At 46.4% G+C, this 12,781-nt stretch overlaps 1 protein-coding gene across 1 annotated transcript in view; it reads left to right on the top strand.

Moving 5' to 3' along the window:
* Positions 1–12,781, top strand: part of LOC124280452 (putative ATP-dependent RNA helicase DHX57) — a 36,591-nt gene that overhangs the window by 3,204 nt on the left and 20,606 nt on the right. Inside the window, 4 exon segments of the mRNA XM_046716390.1 lie at positions 1–624; positions 10,701–10,822; positions 11,371–11,566; positions 12,597–12,721. Of these exon segments, the coding sequence (XP_046572346.1) occupies positions 1–624; positions 10,701–10,822; positions 11,371–11,566; positions 12,597–12,721 (1,067 nt within the window).

Below are 12,781 nucleotides of genomic sequence, written 5' to 3' on the forward strand. Positions count from 1 at the left end.
TTCAAAAAAGGATCATGTAAATTTGGAAGTAAATGTAGGCACAAGCATTCTGTGTTAAACCCAGATGAAGACACTGTTGATGAACAGCATACCAAAATAAACAGTTCATATCAGCTAGAGGTGCGGTTTCCCCCTGGGAACAAATACCCCAATGAACCCCCAATTTTAGCCTTCTCCTCCTCCCACCCTTTCCTCTCGGCTCACAGCTGTCTACATATAACACGGTTCTTGATAGAAGAAGCCAAAAGTCTTTCCGAGCACCATGAACCTGTGATATTTACCTTGTTGAGTCTGTTGGAAGATGATGGAGTGTTGCAAAGTCTGGTGGAACAACCCCCACTGGAGTTCAGTGTGCCAAAGGCGATCATATCCCGGAATCGGTATCGCCATCTTGCAGAGGGCAACACTGACACGTCTGCTGATGCAGATGATGATGATGAAGATGATGAGCAGATGGAGCAGATGATTGAGATGATGGAGAAGGAAGGACAGAAGAACATTGTAGTGGAGGAAGTCATTCCAACACAGAAATATGGAAGGAAGGATGTCGTCCCAAGGAGGGTAAACAAAACAGAACTATTCAAGAAGAACAGACTGATGAAGGATGACTTTGAAAGGAAACAGGTATGCCAGAATCATTGAGGTGTGAGTAATTCAGTCAGCACTGAGAGATGACTGTAAGTAACTAATCTCTGGTAAAGGTAAACATGATTAAAAATATTTATGAAATGTCACCAATATCTTCTTTTCAGGTCATTATCATTGTGATATCTTTATGTTGTATTAATAGGTGTTCCTAAGTGACTGACAATTTATGGATGTAATTAACAGTCAAACTTGTCTTCCTGTGACTACATCTTACAACTATGATATTTTTCTGAAGCTTTTGCTAATTTCTTCAATTATTCAGACCATATCCCTGTTCCTGTAATGAATTGCCAGAAACAGAAACACAATATTCAACAGGACATATATTTTAGTTCTAATGGAGGGCCGGTCAGTTAAGAGGCGTGGACGCCCAAACAGAGGAGGAGGAAGATTTACGAGAGGGCGTGGACAGAGAGGAAGAGGGGGGCGTGGCCGAGGCCAGCAAGAAAGTCAGCGTGGAGGTTCTCGAGGAGGTGGATCGGGTTTCACGAGGAAGGGCCTTGATGATAAATATGACTGGGAAGACCACCCCCTGGATGGATTGCCTCTTGATGATGATGATTATTATGATAGAGGGTAACAATAGCATACTATTGCCAAACATAATTTCTAGGTGCACAGAGGATTTATGAAATGACAAACTCTTCAAAGTAGACATGGTGAAAAATTGTTAAATATTGAAAATAAGAGAAATGTATTTGCTCACCACCTGCTTGATATATACTCCAGTTAATACTGTGGTTGGTTGCCTTTAGGTAGATTTATGTCTCCTGTTGATATCATTTTGTGGCTATTTGGAGCCTTAGAAATATGGTTATTTTTTAATAGTGGTGGTTCATTAATTGAAATGATCAAAGATTGGTGGCAGTGACTATATATACGACCAAGCAATTGACCTTGTTTTCTCATAATTGAACACAAACAATTTTGGCACACATGTTTGCATCAAGATTATTTTTCAAAAGGTTGGTGTTGTCTGTGTCATTAAATTCCCATTTCATAAGCACTACAAGCTCATTCCAAGTCAGGATTGAATTTAACTTAAAGACTCCAGGAAATTTATGTTCCTAACATACTAGTCATCCTGCATTTTGTGCAATTTGCAAAAAAACTGAAAGACTACATGTTTTTTGCTTTATTTTTTGTGTACATTAGCAAACATAACAGGAACATTTGATAAATGACGCTAACCAATTATTTTCAATGATTGATTGGTTGTAATGTACCCATCATCAATTATGAGATTTCAACCAATTCCCAACACTATCTTTGATATACATTAGGTTTGATTGTCATGATTATGAAAATCATGTCATCTTTGCTTACCAATGCAAAGCCCTATGCACAAGCAAACTACCCTCGCTTAATATCATATAATCAATATCATCTTCAGAATCTTATTTGGATCTCCATTGTCAAACTTAATGTGAACATGATAATGTGTTAGTTGACTAAATTCAGATACACAGCCCCAAAGCGCCGTCACAATGGGCCACAGGTCAAGGTCACAATGCAGCATCTGCAGATGAGCACAGAGAACCAGGAAATGGTACGAGACATGTTGCGAGACCTGCATGGCGAAGAACTGGACATGCCTGAGTAAGATTAAGAACATTGTCGCACATTTTAATTTGATAATCGACACAATGATTAAATGTTTCGTGAACAGTTTGTGTTCGTTTTTGACAAATGTTTTTGTTGCTTTAAATACATAATAAAGGCTTGATTATGTTTGTTTAGTTAATATAGAGTCTTTATTATCAGGGAATAAGGATTTATATGCCAGTTTTAGCAACATTCCAGCAATATCACAGCGGGGAACACCAGATATAGGATTCACACATTGTCCCAATGTGGGGAACTGAACCCAGATCTTCGGCTTGACTAAGCAAACACTTGAACCACTAGACTACCCCACCACTCCCTCATGATTATTATTACCTGCAACCTTGTTAATCTTCTGAAAACAAGATGATCATATTCTCCCAATGAATGGTTTCCTGTTTCACGGAGTGCTGCCAGATGGCTTATGTCACTGTGGTGTTGCAGAAAGGATGAGTATGATGAGCTGGATACCAGAGATGATCATCAGTACTGGGTCACGCAGCAGCCCCTGCAGATCCAAGATGGCTGCAGCTTCGCTTTCTATGGTCAGTTCCAAGATGGTGGAGATACATCAAAGAAAACGAAGGCTCCTAAGACTATAAATCAGTTTGGACTTCAGAAACTTGCAAGGTTTGTAATGTGCATAAATACCCCTACTTCCAATATGGAACAATGTGCTTGTTCAGGAGGTTATTTCATTTATTAATAAAATGGCTGGAGATTTTTGATTAATTAAGAAATACAGTTCATTCTACCCCTGTGTATAGTGTGATAAGGTACAGTTTTGCCCTGAACTATTATAGTTAAAGCATGAGGATGCTTGCACAAATAATATGGTCGAATTAGATCTTTGATCTTTTTAGCAAAGCATCTTAGAATGTTTGATCTTGGTACTGCAGTAGGGACTGGAATTGGCATTCTGTTACTAGGAACATGTTACTAGTTAGTTCATAGACCAATATAGCAACCAGCATAAATCTGAGAAGTCTTGGAACCCTGCACCAGCAGGAACATTTGGAATTGAAATAATCAGTAACCAAAGTCCAACATTATTGTCGCTGTATGGGGTGATGCCTTGATACAGCCGGATCTTGCTTTTGCAGATATGGGTTTGATAAGGAACGGTGTACTGAGGCATTGAAAGCATGTGATGAGGATATAGGAGCCTCTCTGGAGCATTTACTGTGTGAGTGTTTCAATCTGCTGAAAGTGGACGCTACCCAGGACAGTGAGCAGACGTCAGAGGAGTGGCAGGAGATACTGGACGCTCGCAATGAGGAGATGACAGCCTTACAGTCTATCTACGAGGATAAGTTTGAAGAAAGGATATCAAACAATATATGGATTCTTTATCTTGATCTTGAATCCCTGAATCAGATCCTTAAACCTGCCCTCGAAACCCGAAGCAATGGGTCACACTAACGATCGACAAAAATATATGTAAATATTTTCAAAAGGATCATGTAAATTTGGAAGTAAATGTAGGCACAAGCATTCTGTGTTAAACCCAGAAGAAGACACTGTTGATGAACAGCATACCAAAATAAACAGTTCATATCAGCTAGAGATTCTTTTCAGAAGAAGTCCTCCTTGGGGTACATATAAGCATTAAAATGTCCATTTTAAAAGCCTACGACAGTTGTAACAATATTTCAATAAAATATTTTACCCAACAAAAACTCTCGTTAAGTCTGGTGAGACCACCCCTACAGGGCCCCGCAGAGGGCCCCCTACAGCCAAGAGCAGGTAACTCTGGCTGTGTACCTCGTACCTCACTTTTCATGCTGTCGTTGACCGAGTAGGTCGTGCATGGTCCAGAAGACACGTCTTCGCGAAGTTCTACGCTTAAGATGAGTGAGAAAGAGTCAAATCCTGTATGTATGGTTCCTTCTTTTCGCACGGGCGTTAGCTGGAATCTTTCGTATGACTTTTTTCATTCATGATTTGTTGTAACTTTACCGGCGTGTTCGCTGTCACCAGCCATGTGGCAGGCAAGATGGCGGACCGCGGGGTCCCTTTTGCTTTCCTTCTGCTGGCTTCAGAAAGCCTTGTAGTCGGGTCGTAAGGGTATTGATATTTCATTATGTTATACTTGCCTAAATTCCTCCTTTTTTCAGGCTTTAGGTAAGTTTTGCTTGAGTGATTTTGTGGCGCGTTTACGTGTCGCTCACATGCTCTTTGTCACCTATGTACACAATTACGCTTCGCTATTGCGGCTTTGTGCTAGTAATTAATAGCTTTGCTGTAGCAGTTAAAATATCGCCCGTGCGTTGTATTTTGTTCTGTTTTGTTGTGTGCATATTATATTATACCAACAGTCCTTGCTATTAGTCATAGCGTGGTTCTGTTTTTTGCAGCCCAAAGGGTGTGTTACCTGTAGCGGCAGTTTGTCGCCTCAGGATCGTCACCTGGTTTGCTTTACGTTGTTTACGGAGGAAGCACATGACTAACAAGGCTGTTCTATGTGTCAGGCTTTCTCCCCACGCACCATCAAGTCCAGACGTGCAGATTTCATGTTCTACACGTCCTTACTTCAGGCGGGGGGGGGGACATTTGGGGTCAGGAGCCTCCTAAAGACAAAGATAAAAAACAAAGAAAAAGAAGGCTTCTGCTTCCTCTCTTTTGGGGGATACTGCTCCTAAACGGGCGAAGGGTGCGGGGCCTTCGGCTCCTTCACCTTCCATCCCCTCCACATCACAGACACCTTCACCCCCGCATGTCCCGGTTGCTAACCCGTTAACATTGGAATTAATATCTGATTTATTGCAGAGACAAATGGATTCGGTCCACTCCCTCGTGTCTGACGCGATGGCTGGTCTCCGTCAGGAGATTACGTCCGCCAGGTAACGGGGTGCCGGATCAATGTATGGCAGTACTCCCAACCTTAGCTTAGGCTCTGGTGTGGGGTTTCTGTCGGGGTGTCGGCTCCGAGTCTCGTCTCGGTTGCTGGCCACCCCTCCGCTGTAGTAACTACTACCAGCCCAAGCCTTGGCTTTGGGACTGGGTCAGTAGTTCGGGCCAGTTTTGCAGGCTCAGTCCCTGTAGTTTCTGCTACATCGCATTTGGTCCCCCCGCTTGCGCCGGCTTTGCCGGGCCATTCGACGGGATCATTTTGCTTGCCATTGGGGTATCCCAGCACGGGCTCTTCCTCATCACGCCTCCACGACTCAGGTTCGAGTCTTGGGTCGGGTGTGCCGGGCAACTCGGCTCTGCTCGAGCCTTTGTCCCTCTCTGTAGACCCCTCGGATGATCCCTCAGAGCTCTCTCTGGTAGATACAGAGACCTCACTCATTGAGGATCGATTCGAGGAGGCTATGGAGGAGGATGAGGGTCGGGGGGAGTTGGGTACGCCTTTGGTTTCACTCAGTGCGTCCCTGAGGCAGGTACGGGAGCGTCTTGCCTCTGTCCTGCCCCAGGTAGTGGTCAGTTCTGGCGCACCCGACCCTCAGGAGTTTCGCCTCCCAGGGGAGGCTTTTGCTCCCACCAAGGTGGGGGACACAAGGCTGCGTATACTACCCTCAGTTTTGTCTGAGGTTATCAACCCCCTCCTCTGTGGTACCAGGTCAAGGTTCGATTTGCCAGAACTGGACCGTCGGTACCTCATGGGGGAGGCTTGCCTTTATAATCCCCCAGTGGTTGACGATTGTGTTTATGCATCCGTCGCCCTGGGGGGTTCGTCGGGTAATTCTATGGCTTCGGCCAAGCAAGGTCGTCGGCTTCCGCCGTTCACGACTAACGCCACAGCGTTTAAATCCGCCTATCATTCCTTTGAAGAGCAATACCGCAATGCGGTTCAGTGCCTTAAGGTTACGATCCATTCCGCCTACATCTCGGTGTTGCAGAGGCAACTACTGGATGTGGGTGGGGTGGAGGAAGATTCGTCTCCCTCCACCTTGGCTAAGCAATTAACGGAGGTACAGTCACATCTGGCGCGCGATTCTATCAGGTCGTCGGCTTGCCAAATGATGTCGGCGGTGATGGGCCTCCGCCGCCTGTGGCTTTCCTCGGGCGCAGGTATTCGCCTGCCACGCAACAGGCTCTGCTGGGCTGCCATTCCGGGATGGGTTCTACCCTGTTCCCCGGGCAGCTACAGTAGTCCGGAGGCCGAGGAGGCTGTCTCAACCTTCAAGGACTCTAAGCCCTTGCTGGAACAGCCTCACATGTCTCTCGCGGCGCCCCGCTCTCTCTCTCGCGATATCCTTCTGCTGCGCGCTAAGGAATCTGTTAAATGGGCTCAGCCCTTGCAGTCGCTGGGAGGGGTAAGGGCAGAGGCAGGGGCAAGGGCAAGCAGCCACGGCGCCCCACCAGCCTTTTCAGAGGAAGGGGAAGTCAGCCCCGCTTCCCAGCTATAATTCCTCCGAGCTCCTTTGTTGGTACCCAGACCAAGCAGTCGGAGTACTGCCGAAGTCCGGTATTCAATGTCTCATGCCACATATCCCTGTGGGTGGTCGACTTTCCCTCTTCCTGTCGGAATGGGAAAAAGTCACTTCCAATCCCTGGGTCCTGTCCACGCCACATGGCACGGCCACATGCCACGGTGGAAGCGAAACCCACCCCCCTTCTCCGGGATCCGTTGCACTCCAGTGCCGGCTGCCCTAGAGAAGGCGGAGGTGCTCCGTGCCGAGGTCCAGTCGTTGCTGGACAAGGCAGCCATAGAGATGGTTCCTGTGGGACAAGAAATGGTGGGTTATTACTCAACTTATTTCCTTGTCACCAAAAAGGACGGAGGGTTCAGACCTATTCTAAACCTCAAAGGTCTGAACGACATGTTAGAGGTATCGTCCTGCAAGATGGAAACACTGCGTTCGGTGATTTCGTCTGTGGAGAAGGGAGATTGGCTCACGTCAATCGACCTCAAAGACGCGTACTTCCATGTCCCTATGCACCCCCGAAGTTCAGGAAATACCTAAGGTTTTCCTTTGACGGGAGGTGCTATCAGCTCGGGTACTCCCTTGGCATCTCCACAGCCAAGGGTGTTCACCAAACTCATGCTAATTCCAGCGCAGGTAGCCAGGTCACAGGGCAGGTGCTGTCACCCGCATCTAGACGATTGGCTCCTTCGCGGCGCTTTGCCACTCACTTGAGTCGAAAGGCGACACTTTCTGTGATGAGTATACTCACCAAGTTGGGTTGGATTATCAACCTCAAGAAGTCAGAACTGGTTCCCACCCAGGATCTGGTGTTCTTGGGAGCGAGATTCGAGACAGTGGGAGGGATAGTCTCCCTGTCTCCGGACCGCGTCACCAAAGTCCAGAGAGTTGTGTTACAATTTCTCGAGTCCCCCAGGGCCTCAGCTCGGACTTGGCTCCAGTTGCTAGGCAACATGGCAGCAACGGTGGACATCGCTTGGCGAAAAGCACGGGTTGAGGATGCGACCCATTCAGCAGGCTCTAGCTCGAATGTGGGTCCACACCCGGGGTTACGAGTTGATTCTCCACACTCCAGGGTGGCTAATTCCTCATTTACGGTGGTGGACGCTGGCAGGGAATTTATCCAGGGGGCTCCCTTTGGACATCCCATCGCCAAATCTCTCAATTCAGACAGACGCTTCACTCACAGGGTGGGGGGGCGTGCTGGGCGCCCTGTCAGTCTCAGGCCTGTGGTCACAGAGCGAGGCGCAGCTGCACATCAATGTGCTAGAATTGAGAGCAGTCAGGTTGGTGTTCGAACGACTTCGAGCAGGTTCAAGGCCGTGTGGTCCGTCTCGAGATGGACAACCAGACGGCGATGACCTATATCCTGAAGCAGGGCGGTACAGTCTCCCCGTCTCTTCTGCAGGAGGCGTGGCAGTTTCTGCTCTGGTGCGACCGGTTCGACATACGGGTAATGCCTGTTTATCTCCCTGGGGCGGACAACGTTCGAGCAGATGCACTCTCTCGCCGTGATCCTGGCCCCCGCGACGAAAGTGGATGCTCCATCGGGAGATATTCGGGCTATCTCCCAGTTGTTCGATCGCTCCAGGTGGATCTGTTTGCCTCTGGGGACTTTAACCAGATTCCGGTGTTTTGCTCTCGATACCGGATCCGAGCCATCGCCCAGGACGCTTCCAGCTCGATTGGACGGACAGGGTTCTGTATGCTCCCGCCACTACCCCTGATTCCCAAAGTCCTCTCGCAGCTTGCCACCCAACCAGCTCGACTTCTTGTGCTCCTTGCACCCCTTTGGTCGGCTCAAAGCTGGTTTCCGGTACTACTCAGGTTTCTGGCTCTGCCTCCTGTACTATTACCCTTTCGACCGGACCTACTATCCCAGAACGGAGCGCCGCACCCGAATCCCAGGATTCAGTGGGTGGCCTGGCCTCTGTCCGGAATCGCCTCCACGCGAGCGGAATTCCTGCACCAGTTGCAGACACAATTCTGGCTTCGCGGAGGGATTCGACAAACGTTCAGTATGAGGATAGATGGGCCTGTTATACGAGCTGGTGTGTCGGCAGAGGGATTCTTGATCCCTTTTCTTCAACTGTAATTGAAGTACTGGAGTTCTTACAGTCTCGGTTAGAAGCCGGCTTAGCCGCGTCTACTATCCGGGGCTACTCCACGGCAATCTCTGCCTTCCATATCCCTGCCGACGGTGTTTCTCTTGGGGCAGCACCCTCTAGTGCAGCTTTTAGCAGGCGCGGACAGAATCTGTCCGACTGTCCGGGCGGATTAGTCCCCGTGGGACTTGTCAATCGCTCTTGATTGGATGTCCGGGTCCTCTCTTTCACGATCTGTCGCCTCTTTCACTCCAGCTGTTAAGCTGGAAGGCTGCCTTTCTTGTGGCGGTAACGCCTGGTAGGCGGTAGGCTTATATCCATGCGATGTCAGCGATCCTGCTCTGACTGTCTTTCACAAAGACAGAGTCAGTATTCGGGTTGCCAGACTCTTACCGTCCTAAGGTCGCAGGCTTTTCATGTAACGGCGCCTATTGAACTGCCAGCTTTCACTCAGCCTCCATCGTCCGTACCTCTCTTCGGGCGCGTGCTCACGCCTTTAGATGTCCGTAAGACTCTCAAGGCTTATATCAACGGACGGCTGCTATCAGGAAAGATAAGCAGCTGTTCTGTTGTTATGGCGGTGGTAAGGTTGGTCCTCCGCTAACAAGCAGACCATATCTAGGTGGTTTGTCTCTGCCATTTGTATGAGTTACCTTACAAAGGGTTAACTATCCCCAGGGTTAAAGGCTCATTCGACAGGGCAGTGGCTTACATCGAAGGCATACGTACCGCGGCACTGCCCATTGAGGAGATCTGCTCAGCGGCTATCTGGAGCCGAATCGAAAGTACACGCTCATCCGCCATTATCAGCTGGACAAACACTCACGGAGCCGCGTTCGGTTTGGCCAGACAGTTCTCACCAGTGGGCAGTGTCGGATTCTCTAGCCGAATGAGCCTTAGAAATCACGCTTGCTTTTCTCATGGTGTAGGTGTTATAAAATTCCTCAATTTTTATCGGTGGTGGTATCACATTGGTGGTGGTTTTACCGTGTATAGCGATTATCACCGCTATAGTCACTGTTTTCATCCCTGCACCACGCCGCTGGTTTGGGTTTCTGAGGGATATATATTGACTCGCTCCATACATTCCCTCCCATTTTGATGGTCGGGGTGGGACTTTATGGCCCGCCTTTACAAATTCCACCAATAGCCTATCGGGCTAGGCTCCTTTTCCTCGGCTTTGTTACGCCTGATTGACATCGGCGGTCAGGTGACTAGGTGAGTGTACTTTTCTCTCTGTCGCTGCTTTCGGGCTGTGCCTTCGACTGAACTAGGGGGTATGTTAGGCAGACAGAATACCGCTCCCGACTCAACATCGTTGGGAGTCTGTCTTATGCTTATATGTACCTCAAGGAGGACTTCTTCTGAAAAAGAATTATACAAACCTGTAGAGGTTATGAATTCTTTGAAGAAAGTCCTCCTTGGGGTACGGCCGCCCACCTCCCCTCATTCTGTCTGACACGTTCAGCATGAAAAGTGAGGTACGAGGTACACAGCCAGAGTTACCTGCTCTTGGCTGTAGGGGTGGTCTCACCAGACTTAACGAGTTTTTTGTTGGGTAAAATATTTTATTGAAATATTGTTACAACTGTCGTAGGCTTTTAAAATGGACATTTTAATGCTTATATGTACCCCAAGGAGGACTTTCTTCAAAGAATTCATAACCTCTACAGGTTTGTATAAATTTATATGTTATATTTGGGAGTACACTTCTTCAGTAATGTACAGAGGTTCAAACCAATCCGGAAATCCCATCTGAGGTTCAAAACAATCCGTGAATCCCATCCAGGTTTCAAACCAATCCGGGATTCAAACCCACACAATGTCAAGATAGTAATACATGATAAAAGTTGCTATCCATAAATTGTGCCTACCTGTACTCTATTATAAATATGGTATCCATGTTGGAATATTAATGTATTATATATATATTTCCTCCTTTCACCATGTTCATATTTTCATTGACTGATAGTCATCAGGTAGTTACAAGAGTATGATTGCTCAGCGTGGCAAACTACCAGCTTGGGACAGACAAGATGAGATTGTGGACACCATTGAGAGCAACCAAGTTGTCGTCATCAGTGGAATGACAGGGTATGGCTGCAACCCACATTTTGGGGAACAGGTTCTATGTTTGGGACCCAGGGCACCGTTTCACAAAGCTATCGTAGCACTACTACTGTCCTACCTCCAATACTGTAACATAGACTTACGACAGTCGTAGCATTACGAGACAGTCGTAGCACTACGAAGCTTTGTGAAACAGGGCCCTGGACATATCATTAAGCCATCTCTTGACTACCTAATTCCTAAACCTCTTAAAATTTGAGTTACTACTGCATAACATAACATAATATACCGTATATCGCCTCATATAATGCAAGTTTGTTGTACCTGAAATGAGGGTGTGGTGTTAATATCAAGTCATTTAATGTTCACTACTTACACTTGTATATGTAAAGCTTAACTCTGAAGCCTAATTTATGCTGTTTTGTTTGAACTGAATTTGTTTGAATTGGATCTGATTCCCATGGGGAATTGGATTTGTTCTTAAAATACTGCTTTAGAATATGTCTTCAAATTACTGAAGACTGAAAGCCTGGTCGGAAGCTGATAGTAGCAATACTGATTCTGTTTCATAGCTGTGGAAAGACAACCCAAGTGCCACAGTTTATTCTGGACAAATACCTAAGGTCAAAGAACTCGAAGATGTGTAACATCATCTGTACACAGCCACGACGTATTTCTGCGATATCTGTGGCTGAGAGGGTGACGGACGAGCGGTGTGAAAAGTTAGGGCGGAGTGTTGGCTACCAGATCAGACTGGAGAGCAAGCAGGTATAGTCGTTTGGCAGCCCTATATAATATCCCGTGGATGTCATGTCATGTATATGGGCGTGGGGTCTAGTGGTCAAAGTATATCGCCAGACCGGGTTCGATTCCCCACATGGGTACAATGTGTGAAGCCCATTTCTGGTGTTAGCGATGATTGGCTGGAATATTGCTAAAGGGGATCAATTAAAGGTCACTCACTCACTCACTCATGTCATGTATATCCCTTTTCAGCCCTGTTTAGCTTGGCATTTAGGGGATGAATTAAGGTCTGGTCATCTCAGAGTTATTTGACTGATTGTGAGTGCAGTAGTCATGTTGAACCTTGCCATGGTCAGAGATTAGCACTACAAAACCAGCAATGTGTCCAGACTGGTACAAACAACCACAGGCACTCATTCATGCACATGCATGCAACTTGAAATATACATGTAATAGGGTCAAACAAAAAATGTTGTGGTTCCCATAACACCTCTTTAAAATTTAGGGTATACAGGTAGAGATTCTTTTTTTTTTTTACATTTTTTTTTAGAAGTAAAGTACGAACTAATAACACATTTATCGATGTGTAAGTGTTTATTCAATCAAGCTTGCGGCCATCATGTCAACTTTCTTTATCAGAATGACCAATGTCCGTTGGTGCCAGGAAAAAACAATAGTATCTGAAAGGTTATTTTTATTCATACCTCTAAAATGACTAGGGTCGGCACCAGAATTCAAGGGTCAGTCGGGTAATCGGAACCACAACAATTTTTTTTTGAGGCCTAATCTTAAATGCAATGTTAAACCCAATTTCACAAGGACACCAGAAATGGCATCACATATTTTACCCATGTAGCACGAAAACTAACATACAAGTGATTCACCTATTTGAAATCACCTCAACCAATATGAAATCACATTTACTTCTATCTTGCTTTATATGGGTCGAAGACATGAATGATTGATTATTTTTGTTACATTTGTAGCCATGTGTCAGTGTATATTATAACACCGTTTTCACTTCAGCAAATAAGGTTGGCAATTTCTGTTCCAGTCTGCCTGGACACGTCTGCTGTTCTGCACTACAGGAATAATTCTTCGACAACTGGAAGGTGACCCTAACCTTGAGGGCGTTACACATCTGGTTATTGATGAAGTACATGAACGATCAGAAGACAGGTCAGAATGCTAGAGTAACTTCAATCATTTCTAACAAGTATTCACCTGTGTAAATATGAA

The sequence above is a fragment of the Haliotis rubra genome, unplaced genomic scaffold (genome assembly GCF_003918875.1).
Source record: "Haliotis rubra isolate DU_JTF1 unplaced genomic scaffold, ASM391887v1 Scf268, whole genome shotgun sequence".
Taxonomy (NCBI): Eukaryota; Metazoa; Mollusca; class Gastropoda; order Lepetellida; family Haliotidae; genus Haliotis; species Haliotis rubra.